This window comes from Poecilia reticulata, chromosome 2 (genome assembly GCF_904066995.2).
Source record: "Poecilia reticulata chromosome 2, P_reticulata-male-v2, whole genome shotgun sequence".
In the NCBI taxonomy this organism is placed as follows: domain Eukaryota; kingdom Metazoa; phylum Chordata; class Actinopteri; order Cyprinodontiformes; family Poeciliidae; genus Poecilia; species Poecilia reticulata.
The window spans coordinates 27,295,814-27,321,523 of NC_088831.1; the positions used below are offsets into that span (position 1 = coordinate 27,295,814).

General features: G+C 39.5%; 4 protein-coding genes across 6 annotated transcripts; 2 read left to right on the top strand and 2 right to left on the bottom strand.

Annotated features, from left to right (window-relative positions):
• Window positions 1-448: 448 nt before the first annotated feature.
• Window positions 449-4,865, top strand: ube2al (ubiquitin conjugating enzyme E2 A, like). Its single transcript, XM_008401632.3, has 6 exons — window positions 449-662; window positions 2,587-2,667; window positions 2,762-2,787; window positions 3,112-3,201; window positions 3,282-3,370; window positions 4,136-4,865. The coding sequence occupies exons 1-6, from the start codon at window positions 619-621 to the stop codon at window positions 4,262-4,264; spliced, it is 459 nt and encodes a 152-aa protein (XP_008399854.1). The 5' UTR covers window positions 449-618; the 3' UTR covers window positions 4,265-4,865.
• A 394-nt stretch (window positions 4,866-5,259) lies between these two features.
• ing1 (inhibitor of growth family, member 1) lies at window positions 5,260-10,062 on the bottom strand. Its single transcript, XM_008401622.3, has 4 exons — window positions 9,903-10,062; window positions 8,695-8,868; window positions 8,222-8,370; window positions 5,260-7,109 (listed from the first exon to the last, which is right to left on the bottom strand). The coding sequence occupies exons 2-4, from the start codon at window positions 8,831-8,833 to the stop codon at window positions 6,483-6,485; spliced, it is 915 nt and encodes a 304-aa protein (XP_008399844.1). The 5' UTR covers window positions 8,834-8,868; window positions 9,903-10,062; the 3' UTR covers window positions 5,260-6,482.
• A 698-nt stretch (window positions 10,063-10,760) lies between these two features.
• Window positions 10,761-17,456, bottom strand: naxd (NAD(P)HX dehydratase). Of its 3 annotated transcripts, XM_008401581.3 has the most exons (12): window positions 17,307-17,428; window positions 16,081-17,209; window positions 14,573-15,055; window positions 13,385-13,535; window positions 13,255-13,300; window positions 13,084-13,172; window positions 12,573-12,681; window positions 11,799-11,849; window positions 11,618-11,722; window positions 11,404-11,524; window positions 11,189-11,312; window positions 10,761-11,071 (listed from the first exon to the last, which is right to left on the bottom strand). In XM_008401581.3, exons 2-12 carry the CDS (start codon window positions 16,592-16,594, stop codon window positions 10,921-10,923), a joined length of 1,944 nt encoding a protein of 647 aa, XP_008399803.1. In that variant the 5' UTR covers window positions 16,595-17,209; window positions 17,307-17,428; the 3' UTR covers window positions 10,761-10,920. The 3 variants fall into 3 exon arrangements, with proteins under 3 accessions (XP_008399803.1, XP_008399816.2, XP_008399809.1); XM_008401594.3 differs by lacking the exons at window positions 14,573-15,055; window positions 16,081-17,209 and having other exon boundaries at window positions 17,307-17,456; XM_008401587.3 differs by lacking the exon at window positions 14,573-15,055 and having other exon boundaries at window positions 17,131-17,439.
• A 1,683-nt stretch (window positions 17,457-19,139) lies between these two features.
• Window positions 19,140-24,679, top strand: rab20 (RAB20, member RAS oncogene family). The gene is made up of 2 exons (XM_008401610.3): window positions 19,140-19,607; window positions 23,986-24,679. Exons 1-2 carry the CDS (start codon window positions 19,418-19,420, stop codon window positions 24,585-24,587), a joined length of 792 nt encoding a protein of 263 aa, XP_008399832.2. The 5' UTR covers window positions 19,140-19,417; the 3' UTR covers window positions 24,588-24,679.
• Window positions 24,680-25,710: the final 1,031 nt, after the last annotated feature.

The following is a 25,710-nucleotide window of genomic DNA, read 5'->3' on the forward strand; positions in this document are numbered from 1 at the left end:
CCAGAGCACAATAATGCATATTTAAATGGTTAAATAAATGAATTAATGTTCTGGTCCTGGCCAGCTCATGGACTGAAATTCTGATTCACATGTGAAAGAGCAGATAATCAATAGGTTCACGTGTAAGGACACACCATACCTGCCAGTGGGAGCGAACGTCATCATCACTGCGCTGCACTAACGTCACGTTTCTGTGGTGACGCCTCCTGACAGCAGATGGTATCAACCATAATGGCGGGGGTGTGGATGGAAGTTATTTAAAATATCATCCCATAAGATTCAAATATTCTGTGTGAAATCCGTATTAACAGTGCTTAGATATATGTTTTATTTGTTTTATTTAATATAAATTTACATTCAAAGGCTACATACTGCTTGCAACTAGTTTACATTGTTCACTTGCCCTCCTACAAGGGTGGTATGGCCCTTTAAATCTATCTGGGCTAAGCCGGGAGTCAGGGGTTTCTGGAGAACGACGTAAAACGTCGGCCGCAGTGTCAAGTCTACGGGCCGTTCTTGTCAAAATAACCATAAGTATAATATATTAATTTAGTTTAAAAGGGAAGAGGTACCCGTTAGTATAGTTCAGCAACCAGTAAGAATTTCATAGGCTAAAACATGTCTACTCCGGCCAGACGAAGACTTATGAGAGATTTTAAACGGTGAGTTCACGGTCTGAAATACCGCTGGGTTAGCCGTTTGGTCAAAATAGCTAACGTTAGCCTAGCTTACGTCAGCTTGTTAGCGTTAGCGATGATATTTTACAATAAACGCCCAATTTGAGCTTCTTTTGTTATTACGTCTTTAACACAGATAGCTTTTGGTTACATTTTGTATTTAAAAGCCTGGGTGATGCAGGTAAGTATTGTTAAATAATAAAAAGCGAGAAACGCCGGAAAAGCGAACAGTGCTAGCAGGTTAGCCGACTTGGTTTACTGTTACAGTTTGTAACTGCTGGCTAACCCTTAACTAGCCACCATTTAAATGTCCGACAGAAATAACCAGATGGACACTTTTGGACTTTTTGAAAACTAACGTTCGATTAAATCTTCCCTCTTCATAACAATAAACTCAAATAGCGTAGTTGTTGATAAATTCGTTTGTTTAATAGCCGTGTAATGACAGTTTATTAAAGTTCATTTAAGTAATATTTTCATTGCCGTTTTTACGCCGAACTGAATACGTTTTGCAATGTGAGGTGACCATACAATCCCACAATTCTCTGAAGATTGACTTTAGTGACGAAGGAAGTCACGAACAAGCTGTGACTGCGTTCTGTGAAAGGAGTAGCTAAGAGAGTTTTTGTCCTGGCTGTACAGGAACATTTTGTCCACGAAAAGAGTTGTTTCTGTATTTACAGCAAGCTTCACTGCGTCCAAGAACACATATCTAGATAGTCTGTTCATTTAAGGGTTCTTTGGCAGAACGTTAATATTGGAGAATCATTTGAGGAGTTGAGGGTTTTGTTTGAAATAGCCTCAACATTGTATTGCAACCTGTATAAAGTTTCAACCCAAAATCACACACACACAAAAAAGCTAAATTTCAAGAGTGTATTAATTAGGTTTTGACATAACGTCTACCTATTTATTGTTTTGGTAGGTAGTTTACTTTCAATGTTTTGTTTACTCATGCAAAAAGTCAAGTTTGTTACAGTAAAATGACATATTTGGTATTTAAAACAGTAAAAGTTAGTGTGACAGGAAAGAATCCCCAACCAGTCTCCTCAGCAGAGGAGCCAGTCATGGAGCGGCTCTTTTACATCCCAAGGGAACACAAATGTTCTGTTTTCAGAGGTAATATTGATATCGTGGTTATGGATTGGATAGAGGAGGTCCGACCCTGTGTACGAGCTAGACATCCATCTCTAAAAGATCAAGCGTATTTTGTGTATGATCACCTGGAAGGTGAAGCTAAAGAGGAGATGAGATATAGATGCCGGCTGACAAAGATAATCCTGAACACATGTTTTTTTTTGTTTCAATTTTGCAAGAATTGCATGGTTGCTCTAAATCTTGTGACTTTGGAGGAATTTTTTTTTCTAGAAGACAGAAAGAGGGCTGAACCATAAGAGTCCCCCTTCTCTTAACAAAAACAAAACCCCCAAAATAATTTTAAGCAATAACTACCAAGAGTAATTCTAAACCGAAACGGTAGCAGGCCAATTTTTTGATGATGAGGGAAACCAATGCGATCCTCATGCGTCCAAAGCTAAAACGGCTAAAACCGGTCAGCAGCCTTTATCTGATGGAAGGAGTCTTGCTACTTGGAATGCTAATAGCAGTTCAGTAAAGGTGACGATCTTTTGTAATTTTCCACATTTGTCAAGTAGGTAAATTACTTGAGCTATAATTGGGGAACTGATTCAGCCATAGTTACCATGAATTTATGTTTGAATTTGTTGAAATGAAAAGGCGCATTCCTATTTTGCAGAGATAATATATAGATCTGGATTAAATATGATTTAAACAGCAAGTAAGGCATGTTTAAAATACAGTTTTACTGCATGACTGGACAAATCTTGATTCTTGATGTTTGCCTTAAAACACTTTGGTCCAACCATATATTTCTTTTATTGATTGAAAGGCTACAAGAAGATCCTCCAGCTGGTGTCAGTGGTGCCCCTTCTGAAAACAACATTATGGTGTGGAATGCAGTCATCTTTGGGTAAGAATGTAAAATGTACTTAGCTAGAACATTTCAGTATAAAATGTAAAAAAAAAAAAGAAGGAAAAAACGTGTATTTGTTTTATTTGTACAGCCCTGAGGGAACTCCCTTTGAGGATGGTAAGTATCTGGTTTTGTTTTCTGTCTAGAATGAATTTCAAGGTTTAATGGGTGCAAACTTGAAATGCAGTTCCTGATACAAATTTTATCTTTCATTTTTCACAGATGTAGATTGATCGCTTGAAAAGTGATAGTTAAATATTATTTTTAACTTAAAAGGCATTTCAGTAAAACCATGTTATTCTTAGTTGTATTTGTTCTTTTCTACCTCTAGTAGGTTATTGTCATTTGTAACTTTTATTCTTTATAATTAATATGTCGGGTCACAGCTTGTTCTGTTTCCTTCATCCTTCCACCTTTATACTTTCCGTTTCCCCCCCTCAGGTACATTTAAACTAATTGTAGAATTCACAGAAGAATATCCCAACAAACCACCCACAGTACGATTTGTCTCAAAGATGTTTCATCCAAACGGTAGGAGGATTGTAACCGGTGGTCACATTACTTCATTAGTGATTGTTGTGGGCCGTTTCTCAACGTGTTTTTGTCCACAGTCTACGCAGATGGAAGTATATGTTTAGACATTCTACAGAACCGATGGAGTCCTACTTACGATGTGTCCTCTATACTTACTTCCATCCAGGTAAGAAATGTCAACATAACAAAGCGCAGATGTAGATTTAGTCTTCTTACCCTGACTGTTCAAAGAAAGAACAAACAACCGGACTACAACCCGAGTGTGTAAACTGTTTTAAAATGTCAAAATCAACAACAATAATCTGGTTGCTCTTGAGGCAACATTTCTGAAAGTTCTGGAGTAAAACCAGATTTTCTTTATTCTGTTTTTAGTTGAATCTTGAATCGATGTGATGTTGGATGCTTGGTTCCACCATCAACATTTTGCCTTGTTTTGAGGATGATTGGCCATCTCTGGAAACCTTCAAACTAACTCGGTTTCTGAACTGGCTTATTGTATGTTAAAGCAATTAAAAAAAGAAAAATAAGCTTCCTATGATGAGGTTTAGTCTTTCATCATAGGAAAGACTAAACCTCTAATCTTGTTCTCAATAGCTGATTGGAAGCTTACTGTATATTGAAAAAATTGATTAAAAAAAAAAAGTTCACACCATTTTGAGGCCATTTATAGCCTTAAAATGGTGTGAACTCATGACACTTTGAATGTATTGGCCAACAGTTACTGCAACCAGACTGAAACTTGCAGATACTCGCAAACTTGAAAGCTGTGAATGTGACATTCAGTTTCTGTTTAATTATTATTTTTTGCCCAAAAGTCACTTTCTTTATGCTTGCTCGATTAAATATTACTGGAAACATAAAAATGTGAGTTCTTAAATGAACAGCTGCATAAAAAAGAAATTTGTAGCATGTTATTGTTTTTGCCCTCCAGTCTCTGCTTGACGAACCAAACCCCAACAGTCCTGCCAACAGCCAAGCAGCCCAGCTGTACCAGGAGAACAAGCGGGAGTACGAGAAGCGCGTGTCGGCTATTGTTGAACAAAGCTGGAGGGACAGTTGACCTGACAATCCCGACAGCTGCTCGCTCCATCGTTAAGCTGTGTGTGCTGCAAGTTGTAGTGGAGTAACTGAATTTTTAAACCGTTTTGCTCCCATCTTTTACTTTTACGCTTTTATGCACTTTACCCTCAACTTCCCCAACAAGTGTTTTCTTTTTCTTTCGGCCCAGCAAGAGTTTCTTTTTATTTGGTTCCCTCCTTTTCTCGTCAACCAGGGGAAACGGGCCATGAAGCTAAACAAGACAAAAAAATCTGGTGTGTTCTTACTTGCTTTAATAACTTCCCATGACTTGTTGTGGTAAAAGTCTACAAGGGTGCATCATTTAGGTCATGGGTTCTTCTGTTGTGCACCTGATTGATTTAGTCAGTTTTCACAATGCAGTGGAATAATGAGCATCACCTGCTACAGCTAAACCAAACATCTCTACACCATGTTCTTTGCTGTGTTGTGAACTGTTAAATGCATGACATAGTGTATTCACAATCCTGTTGCGTTCTCGTGTATATAAAGAAACCTGCAACTGAAATTATGTACAGATTTTGCACTGGTTGTCCCTCATGTCACTTTTTCCAGTTCTTGTAAATAAACAAAGTCATCCTTAACAGGGAATGTTTGACTGTTTTTTTCTTTACTCAATGCTATTATTCTAAGAGATGGAGGCATTATGGTTTTTGTAATTAATTTTAAGTAGAGGTAGAACAGAATTAAGTATTGAAAATTTCAGATGCCTGTTATGCCTTTGATAACAAGGCCATGTATTTAAAATTCATGCTAACCTTTCTTTACATGTGAAATATTGTTTTGCCCAACTTTCGCAAAGCCTTTTCACAATTATAGTTGTTTAAATTCATCATAAGCTGTCCAAACTGCACACTACCCAGTGAAATGTATAGTTTTACATTAAATATGATCATTACATTAAGCTGTATAAAGTACCATTTAATATTTTTCACAAGCTAATGAGGGAGGTGCAACAAACGGGTAAAGGCAAATCAGTCATAACACAAAAATGATTTATTGACCTACATGCAAAACACAAATACTGCACATCACTGTATACACTATCCTGATGGTGGAGGATGGTGTTAAAGGTTGATGGATTCAACTAAAAACAGGTGAACTCTGACTAGGGCAGAATAAAGGTAATTCTTAACCAGAGCTCCAGTGGTTCAGATTAAAGCACATTCATGTCTGAATGGCCCAGTCAAAGTCCAGACTTAAATCCACTATTCTAAACTGATCACATATGCCATCCATACAAAACGCTGAGCTTGAGCTACTTTAGAAAAAAATGAAAAAATTCAGTCTCTTGTGCAAAAGTGGTGCAGATACAACACAAAAGACCAGCTGTGATTACACCTAAATGGGCCATACCAAGTATAGAATGATTCTAAAAGCATGCTGCACTTATCAATTTATTTTTCTGGCAAAAAACTACCCTCACTCAACCATTATAATAGTTCTTTCAAAATAACATCCCGAACATTTAAGTTCCTATTTTACAAGCTGTGAAAGACTGGAAGGGCCTTGGTATTAATTTAGCCATCAGCCATGACGGAATGATAACTGCTTTGACTAATATAACACTGTATTCTAGTCATATCCCTTACTTTATGGCTGTGTTTCCTCTTTATTTTTCTTCCTTTTATTATTCATATTGGATTTTGATATCTGTAGTTTTGTAGCTTGGATTCGTAATCATCATTGTGTTGCTCCCAGTCATTTACTGGTCTCTCTTGAAAGAGATTTTTAATCTCAATGAAACATACCTGGTTAAACAAAGGATACATAGACACATACATACACAAACACGTTAACTTTAATAAACTACAACTCACGCCTAGCTGAGCTACAAACCAAGCTCTTTTAGTAAGCCGTTATACCAGACACCATAAGTTATTAGTTTAGAAATGTTTTATTTCTTAAATGAGAAGATATGCTCGAACTTGGGTTTCATGTATGATGGGAACAAAAAGCGATGCAAGTGTAGAGCAGATCTTAAAACATGCACATGGACCTGTTCTTTTCTTACTATTAATGTTTTTACAAATGCTAGAAGCGAGTCGGAGGTGCAGCTTGTTCCTCAGCTCTGCAGCGGCTACAAAAATAACTTTTTAAATGACCCTTTTCATCGGTACAATACTTCATAAGTGTTAAATGAAAACAAAGACATAAACCTGTAGCTTTTATTCAGAGTTCACTGGGCCAAGCGAAGCGAGCTACCTGTTATAAGCTCTCTCCTTTTTGGCCCTCTCCAGGGCTTTGTCCATGGTTTTTTCGTTCTCTCCCCGACACTTGGGGCAGTACCACTTGCCCTTGGGCTTGTGATGGAGCCCGACGCAGGAGAAATGAAACCACTCTATTGGACATTCGTCGTTGTCGCAGCCAATCATCTCTCCGTAGGAAACCTGCTCACACAAGCAGTACGTCGGCTCGTCTGGGTCTATGGGCAGGTCAGGAGGCGACACTTCTCTCTCCGACTTCCCTTTAGATCGTTTCTTCTTCTTGGAAGACGTTTTGGGCCTCTTTTCCCGAGACGCGCCCACTTCTTCTGACTGGTCCAGACCCCCGTAGCACTCGCGGTTTTCTCCGTTCTTCTGACGCCTCGACCGCTTCCCTCCCGGTTTGTCTCCACCCACCGAACCCGGGGTGACTTCGTCTCGTTTCTTGTCATGGTGGCTGGATTTGCCCGGAGTGACCGTCGCCGAAGAGGCCGACATCAGGGACACAGAAGCGGTCGTCATAGGCGTCGTCGTGGTAATGTGACTCTCTTGCACTTCTTGGGAGGAGAGGAGAAGCTCAGAATGCCACTCCATTTGTCGGGTTCGGTTCTCCACCAACTCCACCTGAAACGATGAGCATGTTAAAAATGTTTAACTAAATGAAGAATGCAAATCTTTAAGTTGTATGAAATAAGCATGTATGAAATAATTAAATTGACCGAATGTGGATTGAATCATCCCACACCACATACGGATGTACATGTTTTTAAAGATATTTATTTTGTTTGTAGATTTTCAAAAATTAGGTCGCCTAGTGCTTTATTGGTTTCTAAACAGACCCAGTTTGTAGAACCACAGGTTCAGACTAAATCTCTGATCTATGAAAGTCTGGATGCCAAAAAAAGCAGTGAAATGCTCCTGAGGTTTCGCCCTCGGCAAATTAAATGTGATAATATCCAAAAGCATAGAATTAAGGACGAAAATCTAAATATAAGGCTAACAAAACATATCTATATATACATATGGATGTACAAAGCTCTTAAATCTATACAAGTTTAAATATTTTACACAATAGTATAAGGAATAAAGTACTGAAAACCCAAACATTTTCCCATAGTACCGTATCTTTTGATACTTATCCACTCATGGAAAATGATAAAAGCAACTTAGATAATTGTACAAACTTCAAATTAACTCCAATTTCAATATTTCAAACTTTTCAGTAAAAGGAATTTAATTTCTTATATCTAATTAATAATTAAATGTACATGCTTAAAATAAGCCACCTAATTTTTTCTCCCTACTGCGTGTGTGTGCATTATTTATGTGCTTTAAGGAACATAAAATCTCAGTACTCAAAATTTTGCAAGCATGTTTAAAGAAAAACTTAACACTTACAATGTTTATATTTATAACTTCACATGTATCTGCAGAAATTCTGTAAAAGGTGACATTAATGTAGCCTCATTTTTATTGACAATTTGTAAAAACTGGTTGTTTTTGACAAGCTATTAGAAATTCTCTTCTGAGTCAGGATGAAGAATGGAGTTCCAGAGCTCTCCTCTTTTTTCATAGTTTCTAGATTATAAAAACGACATCAACATGCACTTGAAGCAGATTAGCACCACACTGACATGCAGGCGCTGCTCTGTCTTTATCAGCTGAACACGGTCAGGTTTGGGAATTTTCCACTGAGCGGCCACCTCCCAACAACTGAAGCTCTTCTTTAAACATACCATTTGACCAGCAATCTGGATTTTTTCGTCTCCAAGCTCCTGACTGCGGATCAGCGCCCTCTGGATGGATAACTGCAGCTTGCGCCTCTGAAGTGAGTCCAATTCTCGGCGGTAGCGTTCATACGCATCATCAAGCTCCTTGAGCGCATCTGGGGGAAGAAAAAAAAGAACAGGTAAGAAAATGAAATCACGCAAAACCAACATGCTTCCTGCATGTTAATTATCATAGAGGGGCATTGATGAAGGGGCAACATTTTAGTACTGTCATGTAGATTTACTCAGTTCATGCTAAAATGTTACTGTGACATAAAGTTTAAACAAATCTTTTTGTTTATAGTTTGATAAATTACTTAATAGACTTTACACTTTTAGTAAAGTATATCTTAGAATGTTTGTCACGATGTCTTTTGTACAGCTCACAAATATACGTGCAAAAACAAGCCTGAATAATTCATTTCGTTGAGGTTCTTCACCTTGATACTTTGCATCTATTTCCCTCATGAGGGACACGCTCCTCTGCAAGTCGAAAGGCAGAGACTCCACCAGGTCCAAGTACTCCTCGACATAATTCACCACGACGTGGCCTGGGTCGCCGTTGCTCGGGTTCAACATCGCGACTCCTTCTCACCCCAAAGACGCTCCTACACCTGAAAACACAAAATCATTATTAGTATGCTCGTCTTCACTGCAAATGTTTAGCGTTGCCACAACATCACTGTGTGCAACGTCAATATGGCAAAGAGAAGCTTGGACTCCATTTTAATTTGCCCCTGAATAAATGCTTCAAGAATCTGGGTCCACACTTCCTTGATCTGTTAATGTACAGACCTTATAAAACCAACCATATCAGTTTTACTTTCCCCCTTTTTAAACAAATCAAACTGTTCATGTATTAATATCTTAATGAATAACATTTAAGCAAGACAAAATATTACATTGAGATGTCATAATAGTTTTGAATGGCATAATAGAAAAATAATTTTTCTTTAGAGTTGCACTCATGACTGAAATTATCCCTAATCTGCCAATAATCTAACAATTAATCAATGGAATATTCGATCATTCAGTATTACGAACAAAAACCCCGCCTTCAGATGTATTTAGGAATAATACATTTGCGTGAATTAAGTAAAATATACCTAAAATTGTACTCTTACGTTGTCTCACTTCGAACCAGAAACAGACATGAAATGAATGTATTTTAATCTGATATTTGGTCGAAGGTACTAAATGGTAATCGATGATATGATCTCCCATCGCCTATTCAATGTAAAGTAACGTTAAAGTGTCTTCACCCTCTTAGTAAGATGAAACCTGGATTTAACTCAGCATGGCATAAAAAAAAATTCGATTTAAATCGAGAGAAAGCTTTAAAAGGCTAGCTTAAAGCGCTATAGCTCATGTAATTATGATCACAGACCGCAACGTTCAGCAAAACCTACACGGTATTAAACTGCATAGCAACTTAAATATGGATAGATTTATATGATGTTTTATCCCCTGTTACATAAACAACCCCGTTAAATGAATATTTGTGTATCCACTCTTTTTTTGTGTGTAACTGTTAGCTAAGTTAGCCTGCTAGCTTAAACCGTTACTAAACGAAGCGTGGCACAAACACGGACAAAAACCACGCAGCTCAGTCGTATCTCCCTTATAAACACGTCTCAGAAAACCTTACCTCTGGATATGCTTGGTTTCCCGCTGGTAGCCTCGTCTCCTTGATGGTACCGTGTTACTAACTAACACCAGGTTATGTGTAACTACAGAGCTGAGGAGAACAGAGGAGCGTCCCTCCTCAAAAACCAACAACGAACCCAAATAGTTTCAGATGTGCGCATGCGCAACCCTTCCTGTAGCCAGAACGGGAGAAGGAGAATGTGACCGCTGCAGTCTGTAGATTAATAAAGACCCTAAAATTACGACAGCAACGCCTTCCCCTCAATGCAATACAATTTGCATTGGGTAGTACACTATTTCAGAATCTTTTGACTTGTATAAGTGGATCCCACTCCTTTACAGAATCACATTAGGCTTTGTGTTGCAGTGTAAAGACCCTCCTTTATGGACCAGGTTGATACCATTTCAAGATTAGATTTTTCCATTTTATTAGAAAATGTCTTTCAGTGACATCAATGTGTGACCAAGTTGCAACAAGTAAAGATGAATTTATGGATTTTTGTAGTATAAGCAGTGCCACAAGCTGAGAGTCCCTATGAAGTTCAATTGGTCTTATTTTTGTAATTGTACTTTAACAACCCTAAACTTGATCTTTTTTGCTTAACAAAATTAACAAATTGTAATTAAACACTTTATATCTATTTCAAAAACTTACTCTGACACTGAAAGCATAACTTTTACCAAATATAAAGTAAAATTTGCTATTATTAAAATATATAAATGAAAACACACACAAAAATATATACATTTTACTGATTTGATGTAGCCAACTCAGGCTTCTGTGTAAACCAAATAATTTGGTTTCATATTTGGTGTGAAAAAAAATAAATTACACAGCTTCAAGAACAAAATCAGGCGCTTGTCGAATTTTACTTCTGGTTTATTCAAAACATTTAAAACAATGTGATCATGTACAGTATATTCCTCCACCAAACTCCCACCCACTCCCTTAAAGCATCGCTGAAGAAAGCTAATTTTAAGACTAAGTATTTGTGATATTTCCTGGTTGTTTGATTGTTTCAGTTTTCAAACAGCTTCCTGAAGGCCGGACTAATCTCCTGGATCATGTCTGAGGTGGTGGTGGACCTGCCGTGCCGCTGAAACGCCTGATTGTTGCACTGTCTGGTCAGCGAGCAGGCGCCGAACGCTGCGACCACCGATGGGTTAATACTGAGAGAAGAAGAAGAAGCAGCAGAAGGTTACTGAGGATCAACTCAGCATTTTTTTTGGCATTATCTCTGTGATTCTTTCCAATAAATAACCAGCAGTAATGTAGCAGTTCTTCACCCTCTGATCAGTCCTGCTGTTGAAGCAGCATGAGCCCAGTGCGCCATGACTCCCATCGATCCAGACAGGAGATCTCCTTGTCCTCCACATCTTCTCCCGCTGCCCTCAACACTGCATGAGTAGACTGAAAACAACGACCCCATAACAAGAGGTTACAAACTTCCACAATAAAGAAATGCAGAGTCTGGGATGACGGCGGACGTCTGGATACGAACCTTTACTGCCGTCTGAGATGAGATCCTGCTCCCCCTTTAGCACCAAGGTGAGGTTGCCCATAGCTGCGCTGAGCTGCATGACGCTGCGCTGGTGGTCGCTGCTGTTCATGGGCTCGTGGTGCTGCAACAGCATGACGGAAACACGGGCGAAAATCAACCGGCGAAGAATTTGCGAGCAACCCGACGGTGAGCATTTTATTCCAACAAAACTCACAAGTGCCTCAAACAGTCTGGTGAACTCCATGAAGTTAGGAGTTAGGATGCCCTTCTGGTAGCCTTGAATGACCGATGGCTGGTGTGTGACGAGCCACAGTCCGTCCTGTTGGAAAGCAAAGCCCGAATGAGTTTTTAAAGTCCACAACTGCTGGAACTTGATTTTTTTTATCCAGACTTACTGCATCAATGACTATTGGAATATCCCTGGCTTTAGACCTCTCAATCACTTCCTGAAAGAAAGAACAAGGTACAGCAGGTCTTTGTAAAGATTTAATAATTTTTACTGTAAGACAGTAAAATTAAAGTAAATTTATATTGTTTGAAAAATAAAGAGTGAAAAATGAAAACACAGAGAAACCAGAGACAAACAGCATTCTGAGGGAAAACTTTGGAGAATTGATTTTTTATTATGGATTTATTGGAGCTGTCTTCAGTGGGGAAAAAAATTGACATTCAGACACAACTTAGATTATAGGAGGTGGATTGTGTTCAGTGTTTCTCTGTAGTTTAATCTGATTGTAGCTGTTTTGTTAAATTTCCCATTTTAATCAGATATAAAAATGGAAATTCTACAGCAATATGCCGCTTGTTTCCTTAATTATAAGACAATGCAGACCAGCTGATGGTTGAGGTGTTTATTGCAGCGGGATTAAAATCGTTAGCATCTGTGTGCTGAGCTGACCTCCATAATCACATTTTGAGTTCTTTGTTGCTCTGATATTGGGTTTATTAGACAGCATAGTTCACCTTGTCAAGCAGATATCAATCCCTGAAAATGCTAGACGAATAAATTGAATGTATGAATGTTGTTTACAGAAATATCGTCTTAGTGTTGTTAGCCCACTGTATGACATCACGGCCGTGTGTTTATTAGTAAGGCAGTGATTCGACCACTCAGGGTAGATTTCAATGCCGCGGTTGAATGTTTTTGTGAGTGAATATATTCCACATGCCTTGGCCGTTTTCAGTAAGAAGTCTTCCCTGCCCAGACCTGGTCCCACAACAAGGCCATGGAGTCTCGGGAGCCACTTTTCTATTTCCTCCACAGCATTGGGACTGTCCCTTAACACACACAAAACAAGAGAGAAATGTTATTTAACACGGACATATAGAATCCCAAAGACAAGCAAGCCAAAGATAAAATTAAGACCATGTGAAAATAACATTCATTAAAAAAACCAAACTAAATTACAACAATTTTGTTGATTTTCCCTCGTTGTATGCATTTTTTGAACGGTGTTGGATTAAATACTACTGTTTTCATAGTTAACGATTAATCAATTACTAAATTAGTTGACTATTTCAATAATCCTTTCATCGCGATAAATCTGATTACTTATTTCTGCTCCAATCCTAATATTTGATTCCTGTCACATTATTACAGTGTTGCTCTGGTAATGCATGGCAGCTTTAATCACGTGTTAGCTGTTCTTTGTGAATGCAGTGATCAGCTGATGTACTTACAGAACAGGGTGCACTATGAGCTCAGGGCTGTAGGATTTTATCACCGTAGCAGCATCTTTGGTGCAGAACACATGCGACAGGTCACCCCCCTTAAGAAGAAAAAACAAAACTAAGTAGCTACCTCAAATTTACTATGAATGTGCAACATTGGTTATCAGATTTACAGCTTACCACTTTCAGTGCAGAGATAGCAGCAAAGTATGGAGCTCCAGTATAACTACAGAGTAAAAGATGGGAAGATTTAGGACGTTTTTGTGTAGATTATTGTAAAATGTTAAAGTGAGGAGGTGGTCTTCGTTACTCTTTGCATCCCCCGATGATCCCAATACGGCCGTCTTGTCCTTTGTGCTTCTTGGAGGTGAGTGGAGGAACAATACTCTTTACTAGCGAGACGATGTCGTCATCCATGCCTCCGAGTGATGAGGAGCCCAAGCTGTAGTATCGCTCAAGCACTGAGGGGAGGGGGGGGGGGAGCCAAGACATTTTAAGAGTGGATTTATAACAGTTGTATGTGTAATATTTCATTCATCATTTGCATTAAAATTATTTTATGTCTTTAATTGGAGCATTTTTACTCTTTATTTTTCAACAGTAGACTTGTGATTGAATGTACAAAAATTATGTATAAATTTTAAAAAAAATAAAGAATTGGGTGAACAAGTTTGGATTTATTTAGGATTTTCTATAATCCACACAGGCTCAAATACAGCCTACTCCGACATTTGGCCAGGGCTTTCTTAGGCAGTAGCTGAATCCGGCTGGACACAGATGAAAACAAAATGATTAAGACGTTCGGGAACAACCCAGAAACCACAGACTGTTCCATCTGAATATATGGATTAAGGAGAAGGCTTCCAAATCCACTTCAAATCAACACAAACAGTTGGAATTTGTATGTGCAAATTTGAAGCGATATGTGTAATTTACACTAGTGCTGCATGGCATCAGGAAAACATGTAATTGTAACAGCACTGCTGAATAATGCAATAGTGTTATTCAGGTTTCTGCGATGCGATGTCCCCAAAACTATTTTGCGAGTGCTAGCATCTTAGCAACTAAAAATATACACCCTTTGTGGACATTAGGGGTGAGCATTTGTCATGATAAATGTATCATAAGACTTTTGATTGATAGTTTTTGTAACAAATTCCCCTCAAAAGTGCCCGTATTCCTGAAATGACTATTTTCAGAGTCCTTGGAAATAATAATAATAATGTAGAAAATATCACTGCTGGAAAATACCAATGTGTCTGACTTATAGAAAATCCATAATCCATCCAAACATGGGGTTTAAAAATCATTAAATTTGTTTCTTGAATTACGAGTCCATCATGAAAAACTCCATTAAAAGCCCCAAATTACTGACTAAAGAGTGAATGAAAACTTCGGACCAGCACTGAGGTTTAGTGAATAACCAGGAAACACACTGAGAAAATTTATTATAAAATGGATTAACAAGGGCGAACACTGCCGAGTGTTTGCATCACACCTGCGCCGCCTTTTAGTTTCTCTTCACACACGCCGCCACACCTGACACCTAAAGCCTGAGGATCTGAGCCCGGAGGCTGGCTGAAAGAGTCCGTCTGGGACGCGGGGCGCTTCAGGAGCCCCGGCGGGCCGCGGGTGTGCTGCGACGGGGGAGTGCTGGAGATGACCGGAGGTCGGGCCGGAGGGGACGGCTTGGGGGGAGCGGACGAGGACGACGAGGGTCTGCCTGAGGAGAACACCTGCGCCAACATCTGCAGCATGTGCAGCTCTCGGGCGTGCTCCGCTTCTCGGCGCCGGTCCTCCGCCTGCAGGCGCTGCTCTTCCACGCGGTAGAAGTTCTCCTCGGCCTGAGCGCTCTGCTCCAGGAACTGCTCCATTAGCTTCTCCATGGGGAAGTTGGAACGCCGCTTTCTGGGCCGCTTAGGCGGTCTGGCCGGCAAATTGCCAGCTACTTTGCAACTGTTCGGCGGATTTGCAGAGGTGCCTAGAAAGAGAAATTCAAAAACTTAAGTGAGCAAGCATAAATATATCTTAAGACTGTAACATTTTTCTTTTTAAACAGACACATCAGCCAGTCTACCAGGGCTTAGAATTGGCAAATTGTCCCTTGATTGGCAAATACTGACAAATCCGTTTTCTCCATTTGTTATTTATTACATGCAACAAAAGTTTGCACTCCCACTGTATTTGTAAATGCATAAACAGGGATAATCTTGCAATTTCCGTCTGATTTGATTCAAAGCTACTACTTTCCTCTCATTAGCTTGATCAAAGAAGCTGCTGCACATTTGATCCCCTTTCTTTTGTTGCGCCAGGTGAATTTCAGTAAATTAATATAGCATCAAAAACTCAAATCAATAGTAAACAGCAGGAAAATGTTAGTATTTTTGCAACATATCCACTGCAAAATCAAAATCTTACCGAAGTATTGCTGGCCTACTTTCTAGTACACTTAGTGCACTTGATATAAGACAAAACCAACTTACAAGTAACTTTTCAGCATGATATATTAGCTCGTTTTAAGTCTTGATATTGATAATAAAGTAATGGTTATGAGTGAAATGATCTGACAGTAGAACAAGATTGTTTTCTCTTATTTAGAAGTTGTAATTGTCTTGTTCCACTAGCACATTATTTCATTTGCAACTAGTATTTTTTCCATCATTAAGAAATTGTTGACTTAAAACAAGCTCCTGTATCATGCCGAGAAGTTACTTACAACTTAGCTTAGATTTTATTTAATTTCCCTTTGGGGTCAATAAAGTATTTTTGAATTCCATCTTATTTTAAGAGTGCTAAATATATTTGTGCTCAAAACTAGACCAAAATGACTTAATATTTTGTGTTTTTGCAGTGAGCGTTACAGTTTTTGAATTGAGATACTGTGGGGGAGGGGGGATTGCGATACAAACTATATTCATTAGTGCAATGAAATTAAATGTCTGGGTTGATCAGAAGGATGGGTGCTGAAAACGTGACCCAGAGGGGTAGATGAAGAGATTTACTTACTGTTATTGCCAACTGTGACTTTAACTGGGATGGGGATGGGGACAGCAGGGTATTCCAGCTTGACTTCAGTCTCAGCAGGATAGGGACACTCTCCTGTGCTCTCAGAGTATCTATCCTGAGCATCCTCTCCATCCTCCTCCAGCCCATCTCCGGCCTCCTCCCCTCCGACCCCGCTGTCCATCAGCTCCTGCGGGTCCAGAACCGTCCGGTTGCTCAAAATACCCTCCATGATGTCATAAAACTTGCAGATCTTGTGGTACTGCCCGTTGTTTCGCAGGTTGCCCTCCTTTGCTAGCAGGTACTGCCTCTTGAGGCTCTTGATGCGGACCCTGCATTGCTCCGGGGTCCGCTCGAAGCCCATGGCCCCCAGCCTGCGGGAAACGTCTCGGTAGACGAAGCTGTTTCGGAAGTTTCCGTCCAGCGCCGTCTGGATGTCCTGCTCCCCCCAGATGTTCAGCAGGGTCCTGGTCTCTATGTCCGACCACAAGAAGCCCCGCGTCGTGTTGGACTGCATAGCTGCTCCGGTTTATAGCGTGACCCCTACCAATCGGAGTTGAATGGAGACGTTTACGCCGCAGACTGCGAGGAATGTCGGGTCTGGCCGCATCGAAGCGGCGCGGCGCAGCTAGCCCAAACACTGATCAGTGGCCATTTTGATAGCTCGGAAGGGCTTAAGGATAAAGTCCAAAACTTTAGCTTCATAACAAAACGACGGATAGGGTCAACTAGTTGTTTGCTAGCCGCCTCTGTTTATCCGCTCTCGTCGCCGTAAAAGTGCGTAGCGAATTGTTTTTGGGTCAACTGAATACGGGTCAGCTTCCGCAGGACTTTGCGGAACCATTAGCGTTAGCGGGCAGCTTTCCAAACCGACCTCTGATCAGTCCTCTGAGGTTAATGTTACCTATCTCCGCTTGGTCCTCCGCCCTGCTAGGTGTCCGCGGGGTCCTAAACACCGTGGTTACAAAGGCTGCAGTCAAATGCAGCTACGGACATGCTACAGTCTGTGTTAAAATACAATAGCACCTCGGAAGAAAATCCCCTTCACGTTACCTTTTTGGTTAAAACAGACGAACGTGGCGACAACCGACAGAGCAACTGTGACCAACCACAAGCAGAGCTGTGTCTGAATCTGTTGAGGAACCATTGTTTTGCAAAATGTCAGCCATTGAACCACGGAGCTTCCCCACGCGTGGAAGACCCCTCGAGTTGTTTGCAGTCCTTCTTACCTAAACGGAAAATGCGCGTGGACGCTGGGAAGTGCGCACAAGACCTCCGAATCATGAGGCGGTCTGACCCAGGAGAACAGCACAGGAAAGAAACTGCAGTGATGCATTTAAAGACTGCTCGGACACTCCAGTATCAAAGCGCCACAAGTATATGGAGTACCCTTGACGTTCCATCGCTGTCATTGGTGGCTGTGCTGGAGGTAACGGGGTAATGTGGGGTAGTAGTTAGGTAGTAGTTCACAAAAATATAATCAGAAATTTAAGCTAGTACAAATTTCAGAAAGCTTTCCCTTTATCATTTGGCAAATAAACATATTTATTAGTGGTGTGCCTGTTAATGATTTCTGTTAATAGATAAGGCTGTGATGTGTCATCAGGGAGCAACCAAACACAAAACATTTTTTTCCTGTTTTTTTTTTTATTTTATTATCATTAAAATGACAAATATTTTGTCATTTTAATGACAAGCCATTTTTAGAAATGTGTTTGAGGAGTCTGAAAATGGGTCTTTTTCATTGTTGTGGAGAAAATGTGTCCCGTTAGAGAATTGTTTAGAGATGTTTCACAGAGGAGCAGCCTGTAAAACATCAAAACTTTGACTAGAACTCACACAAATCTTTAGTTTTTCTCTAAGCAACTTAAGTATGTTTTTGTTTACATGCTTCTAATGATTTTGGTCCCGAAGAACTAAAGTTTGCTTTCGCAGAATTCTGAAGCAGACTATTCTCAATCAGAATGCAGAATTTATGGTTCCAACAATTATTAAAAGTCACAGACACTGTCTTTCATGTGTAAACTTTTGGGCAAAAATACATTTTCGTAACAAAATATTCTCTGAATTCACAAAATAGTGCTGTTTTAAGACCAGGGTGAGGGAGAATAAATTAGCATGATTATCTGTATTTTTTTGTGTTACGTCCAAAGTATAGATTTTCGTAGACGTGTGACTTATGATAAATATGGAAGACAATTATGACTGGAGTTACATAGTAGGCTAAGTACAGAATTAATTTATCTTACTACTACTATTTTTATCATTTATATATGTATTCATAAATCTTGGTAAACAGTTATTTTTAACATTTATTTATTATGCAAATACAAAGTGCGAGCATTACGACATACTTTGAATTTCATATTTGTAATACTTCTTCATTGTGGAAATTTTGGTGAGTCAGATCAGTTTAGATTAAAAAGTGCAACTGCCTGTAAAGAGGACGTGTTAATGGCCGGGTGAGGTGTCATTTTTGCCCTGAGTTTTGTCTTGTAGGTAAAAATACATCGCACTCAGAACTGCCAAAAGCTAATACAATCAGAATGATCGTTGTAGCGTTTAAATTTTTTTAAATGTTATTGCAGTTATTGTTATTATTATTGTCAAAAATACCCAAAGTGGAAAAACATACTGATCTATGGTGTTGATGAAAGATAATTAATCAAAAGTTATTATGTTGAGAAAATAATATTTAGAATCTTTAAAGAAAGATTTTTAGTTACTTAAATTTTTTTAGTGAATTTTAGTTAAATATATATATATATATATATATATATATATATAACTAAAGCCCCTCCGACGGTGCTAATGGTGTCTTTGAACTTCCTCTCCATGTATCTGTGGAGCAGCGATATATATATATATATATATATATATATATATATATATATATATATATATATATATATATATATATATATATATATATATATTAGTGTACAAGGGCATTAAAAACAAAAAGAAAATCACCACTTTTAGTTTTTAAAAGTTTTTAAAAGCCGGATTCCGTCTTTAAAAGACGTTAGATTCCGTTAAATGAGCCTGTAAGACAGTACCGCGGGAGAAAAAACTCCTCCTCGCTCTTTGGTTCCCCACCTCCTTCCTGTTTCACCTCAGTTACTTTTTTGAAGTTCAGACTCACTAAGCAGGAATGTGCTGAAGTGTAACTGTCACACAGTGAAGAAGAAATATCTTCTTTTATTTTTGTTCATAAAATGCTTTTCGTTGCAGAAATTCGGTACTTTCGTGGGGTCATTTTCCTGTGTTAGGTCGCGTCTCCTCGACTGAGTTTGAAAATAAATAGATAAATAACACTAGTAGACTGAAGACCATCACCATGCCCGACCTGTCGAAGATGAAGAAACCCGACGTGAAGCTTGTTTTCCTGGGCGACATGAACGTGGGGAAGACGTCGCTGCTCCACAGATACATGGAGAGGAAGTTCAAAGACACCATTAGCACCGTCGGAGGGGCTTTTTTCCTCAAACAGTGGGGACCGTACAACATATCAATCTGGGACACAGCTGGTAATACATCCGCTTGTTTTTTTTTTTTTGACGTGGCTAGTTTGTGTGTGCTTCATTATCAGTGTTTACCTGAGGAGACATGCTGTGTCGCCACCCGAGGCAATCAGCGGCATGTGACCGCTCAGTGATCACAGCCAGGCGGCCTGCTTCATGGGAACCGTGGCCTGGAAGCTTTCCCCCCTGGCCTGTTAGGAACAACCAGAGCTGCTCATGCAAAGCCTTGCACAATCCAATCTTTTCAGGTCAGACAGGAGGAAAACAATCCGATAATCCAACACAATGAGGTCCAGCCAGCCAGATACCAGCTTTCTCTCACACACAAGAATAAAGATGAGGTGTTATTGCATGTTTGAGTAGATAGATGGGCATTTGTATCTATCAAAGTTGCACCGTGATAGATTCTCAAGCTGTAACTTTGAGTAAAGAAAATTTAATTTTAAACCATCACTATATTTACTTTTAACACTTTATCTGTTTTTTTTTAAACATCCCCAACTATTTCTAACCCAAACAGCACTGCCATGTAAAGAGTTTTATTAGTTTCCACACCATTTCTGTCCATGTTTTTCAACCGAAAACCTTTCCAAATAGCCACATTTTACAGGGAAAGTGTAATATCTGTATTTTACCCATATGACGGGTATTGTGCGCAACAGGTGGGAGTGGGGAAACTTTTTATCTAAATGCACTTTCTCTGGTAAAGACTTTAAAACATAGATGTGGTGTGACAAAACGTTTTATCGGTTTGTCACACCACAGAGTTTGATGTGCTGGTAAGTGTCTGAACTAATTCAGTTTGAGTTTGTAGTAAAGGTGTTTTCCAGATCATCACTTAACACAAATGCAAGTTTAGGTTGTCTGTTGCGTTAGAAAAAAGAGTTTACAGTCATTTGTACTCCCTTAGATATGCTGATATAAATAGTTTTTTTTTTTTTTTTTTTTTTTTTAGTTTCTGCTTTGTCACAACTTCGCCTTTTGGTATGATACTTGGAGTCAAAAGTTACTGATAAATGTTTTATTTTTTTGAACTCTTTACATCCTGCTTCATCCAAAGTCAAATATGTTATCATGATGTAGCACAATTGTTTCTCTTTTTTTTTTTTGTTGCTTTTATTGGTCAGAATGCTAATTAGTCATACTACTCGTGAAGTAATTTCAGTTCTTCCTGCTTGATTTGTACTAGAATCACTGTTTTGCCCGTCATGTGCTGTGATGCTCAGTGTTGTAGTAATGTGATCCAATCAAAGCATTTTCCATCACTGTGTGGGTTCGCATCTGTTCACATACTCCCCCATCTGCTTTTATTTCAACAGTTGTTTGGTGCCTTTTGAAGGAGAGCCTTCAGAAATTGATGAACTCTAGCTGCTTTTAATGCATGAAAAATCTGAACACTTTTCAGTTGGTCTAAGATGTTTTTTATCAGTTTGGGTATGATCAAAGCGAAGGTTGATTACATCAGTGGTTTGATTGAAAACCAAACCAGTCTGTCCGTCTGCTTCCAGACTGACGGATTTCATTGAAATCTGGTTATGGTGTGTTGTGTTTTGACTCTACAGCTCTGGTGGTAGAGTGCAACCATATGTGGTCTTTGATAGTTGGTGTATTTTCAGTTAACATTTTGTGGAAAGTCGGACAAAAACATTCAGAAATACAGAGTTCACATTGTTAGCAAAGGACCACTGATCTTATGTTTGCTATTTCACCGTCACAGTCAGCTGAGCATCATATTTTGGTGAAGAAAAGTAGGGCTGCACCGATAAATCAGCCTTGATTTCCTTTTTTTTTTTTTTTTTTTTTTTGTGATATTAGATCGGCTGATACTTGCATGTGAAACTGTTTTTATCTATCGCAATGGTGTGAAAATCAACCAAACTGCTATGCTATTAAACACCCGCATGACTTTCCTTTACAGTAAGAAAGTGAGAGGGTTGATGAAGACTACGACCAGGTCTTCAACTACTGTTCATATTTATATAGGACCTAAAACATTTGTGATTTATGAAGAGACCATGCCAGCTTTTTCTTTCTTTTTTTAAGGTTTTAACTGCTTTTATTCACGTTGACCTGGATATTGCTACTTCGTGATAATCTCAGAATGGCATTCCAGTGTTGTGTAAATATGATTAATAGAGAACCATTTTAACCAAACACAAACTAAGCTTCAGTTGAGCTAGTGAGCCACAGAGATAAGGGAAAAACTGGCCTTGTCACCAGTGAGCCATTTCCTGCCTGTGTCCCTTCAGTCCGTGACCTCTGTGGTCTCACGGTGCATCTGTTCACGCAACATGGCCGGGAAATGCCAGATCAGCGCTATTGAATCACAGTTTAGTAAAGCTATTGTTGCATATCTATCAGCACCGACCGCAGAGCTGTGGAAGCAGAAGCAGCAGTCAGAGGGGTCATGGTAGTTTTTGGATGGCCGTCAGTCACGTTGCGCCCGGCGACATTTACCCCATTTTTTTTTTTCAGTTCAAGTGTGATGTTCAGGCCTGGTTTTTAAAAAGAAACTCGACCCAGTTCCTCTTTAGTCACATGATGAGTCGCGGCTCTCCCTGCTTCATCCTGTCTTTTCCAAAGTTTCACACAAACAGCAGCATTTCCACAAATGCGACACACTTCTCTTGGTCATAAAGCTGACAGTTTAAAAAAAATAAAATAAACAAAAGTGTTATGTTGAATTTGTAGGTAGAAAATTGGCTTCATTTCAGATTTTAGTGAATGCGGTGTCTCTGGCACAACTTCACATCAGTCCAGATGAAATATTGACTGGTTAGCAGTATGAAGATAAACCAAGGCCACTAACATTTACCATCATAAACTTTCCATGATGCCAGAGCAACATGCTTTTTTTTTTTTTTTCTTGTTTTTCGGGGGTCAAGTATGATGCATAGTTTTTAACTTTTATTTGCTTGGATTTCAGTTCAAATGAAGCCAAACTAAGAAACAATCCGTGTTTATTCAACTGCAGTGGACACTCGTCTATTTGGAGTTCAGTATTCGTACTCTTTATTGATGAAACAGAACTCCAAATTGTTTCTGGAAACTCCCTTCTCTTTGGATAGTTTTTGTAAGCCATATCTATGATACTGGAAAGGAAATCCTGCTTGGCAAGCTGAAATACCTAGATGCTGCACTTCTTGTTGGCTGGTCTTTATTCATGAGCACCATTTATTTTCCTTTCTGCTGAATGGCTGTAATGCCAAGAGCGAAAATAAGGAAAACTGCAGTTGTTAGCTTTTGCTACTGTGCTAAGACTGTTTCCACTGTGTGCATTAATTCATAATGAGGTATATTTGGTGTTTGAACTATTAAAATTGACAGTTATAAGTATTTGATGATTTTAGCTATTCGCAGGCAGCTGAGGTTCTCTAACTCCTGCAAATACCTGGGGTTCACTGTACAGAGTTATTTTTGTCCAAAAATATGTGACTGATCACTACTCTATTGTTTAAACCCCATTTGTTGTAGCTGGGCATATTGAATTACTAAACCACTAAATGAAACGTTCCCAGTGAAATGTGTTCCTACACACAATGTTCCCCATCACGTCCCGACTTCAAAGCTTTTTTTTTTTTAAGCTGCTGACTGTCTTGCATAAAACACTCTGGTTTTTCTTTCTACTACACTGCTTGTAAAAAAAAAAACAACGAAAAATGGTTGTAAAGACTCCTTACCTGACTCAAGTTTTTTTATCCCTTACAGGTTTGAGGGTTTAACATTGAAAGAAAGCTAGATTTCTGCGGAAGCAGCTCAAGCTTCTTCTGTTTGAAAGGCTTTTGGTCAATCCCTTTTCCTTTTATTGCTAAGATTCTTCAGTTTCCCTCAGGAAAAAAGACAAATTGCCAGGTCTGCGTGGCCTGACAAAGACTTCACAGCTTTTTCTTCAAATAAAGTGTTACAGATGGTTTTTTCCCAGACTGTTTACACCAAACAAATTGATCCGCAATGAGGAACAAGGACTCGATTGTCTAGCAAAATACGTTACTTAAAGAGAAATCTGTTTGCAGTATTATATCCAAACTAATCCAACAGTTGTTCAAAATGCCTTAATATTCTTGGATATTTAAATTTTGACTGCTAAAGAAAGTCTATGAACACTTTGTAGTAGGATTGGTTTTCAGTGCTAGTTGGGTTGATGAATGGAGCTAAATACAGGACAATACTAGAAGAAAACCTGATAGAAACCTCAAAGGACTCGCTACGATTGAATGGGGTGTTTTCTATGACAGGATATTCATATTAAAGTGGTCCAGCCAAAGTCCAAACCTAAATGTGATTGAGAATCGGTAACTGAATTTGCTATTCTCTGTTCAGATGCTCTTGATCCAGTCTGACTGAGGTAACGTTGGTAAAGCGGTAACTTTTCCCGTCTTTCCAGGTCGGGAGCAGTTCCACGGTCTGGGCTCCATGTACTGCCGAGGAGCAGCCGCCATCATCCTGACCTACGACGTCTCTAACTGGCAGAGCCTCGCTGAGCTGGAGGAGCGCTTCCTGTCTCTCACTGATACCGCCAACCACGACTGCATCTACGCCTTGGTGGGAAACAAGGCCGACCTGACTGACTCCAAAGCCCACCTTTGCCAGGACTCGGACGGACTCCCCGAGGACCGAACCGAGTGCGAGGAGGAGAGGACAGAACCGCACGTGTTGTCCGCCTCTCCCACTCCTCCCGTGTCCCCCGTGTCCCTCTCCGATATGCTGCTTCACAAGCAGGTGGCGCGGGAGGACGCGGTGGCCCTTTACGGGAGAATACTGCGATACAAAGGCCTGGACGAGAAGAGCAGCCTCCCGGCAGACAAGATGTGCTTCGAGACGAGCGCCAAGACCGGGTACAACGTGGACGTCCTGTTTGAGACGCTGTTCGACCTGGCGGTGCCCGCCATCCTGAGGAAGAGACGAGAGAACCAGGCGTCTCCAACCGTAGATCTGGAGGACTGGAGGCAGGTCAGCGGGAAGCGGGGCAAATCCAGCTGCTGTTAGAGATCTGAAGCATCAACGAGGCTCCCAGCTGCAGACACGTTTTTAATCAGTCGCCGTGTTTGACTGAGCATTAAATCCACACTGTGACGGTACCGTTTTGCGTTTGCCTTGACTTGTGACTCGATAGCAAACACATTTCCCAATGATGTGAAGATGTATATGAGTATAGATCCAGGTTGTGTAGAGACATTTTAATAGGAAGGGAAATATCACTTTATGCAATAGATCTCCTACTTTAATAACTCAAACTATGCTTAAATATTCCAAAGATGTGCCTGTGGCCCAAAAAAACACATCAAGAAAAGAAAGCAAATTACTGCTGTAAATGTTTTACTACGTACTGCCACTAAATGAACTGCACTAATCATTCATTTCGCTTTTTATTGTACAATCTTGATCACATTTCACTTTAATTAAACCATTTTTAATTTTGTTTTTACAAATATTGATGTTTGTCTTTATATTTGAATGATGAAAATATCAGTGTTTAATTTTTAAAATATAATTTTATATAAAATGTAATAAAAGAATTTATTTTCAGGTTTGCCTGCATTCTTGGATATGCAACTTTATTAGACAAATGAAAATATTGAATCAAATGACATTGTATTGATGTGAATTTTACCTTTTTATTTTAGTTTTAGAGCTGAAGTAGACCATTTGACCCACTTTAGAGACTCTGCTTTAGCTCTCTGACCTTTGACCCTTTTTTATAGTCTGTCATGTTTGTTTTACTTGGCGCAGTTATATTAGACGTGAAGAGGTGAATGACCGCATCATGGAAACCATCAGATTTGATCTTCAGTGGTGCCCAGGAGTCTCAAACTGTCTCTCATTTCTCTATTCTCTTTGTCCAACTAGCCAGACATGCTTCCTTTTTTTTAAATGACAGTGGATGAACAGTTTTCCTGTAATTGTACTTCGTTTATCTGCCACTAGCACAATAAGCAGCTCATACATGAGTGTGATTGACAGCGTTAAGACACTCCTCCTGGAGCGGTTAACAAACTTAAGTCTTGACCTAAGATACTGGCTCAGCTGTTATGTGGAAATACCATCTAAAGTGTAATGTTCCCCTCAGACCATGTGTTGGTTCATATCTGATTCCATTTAAAACGGCTTT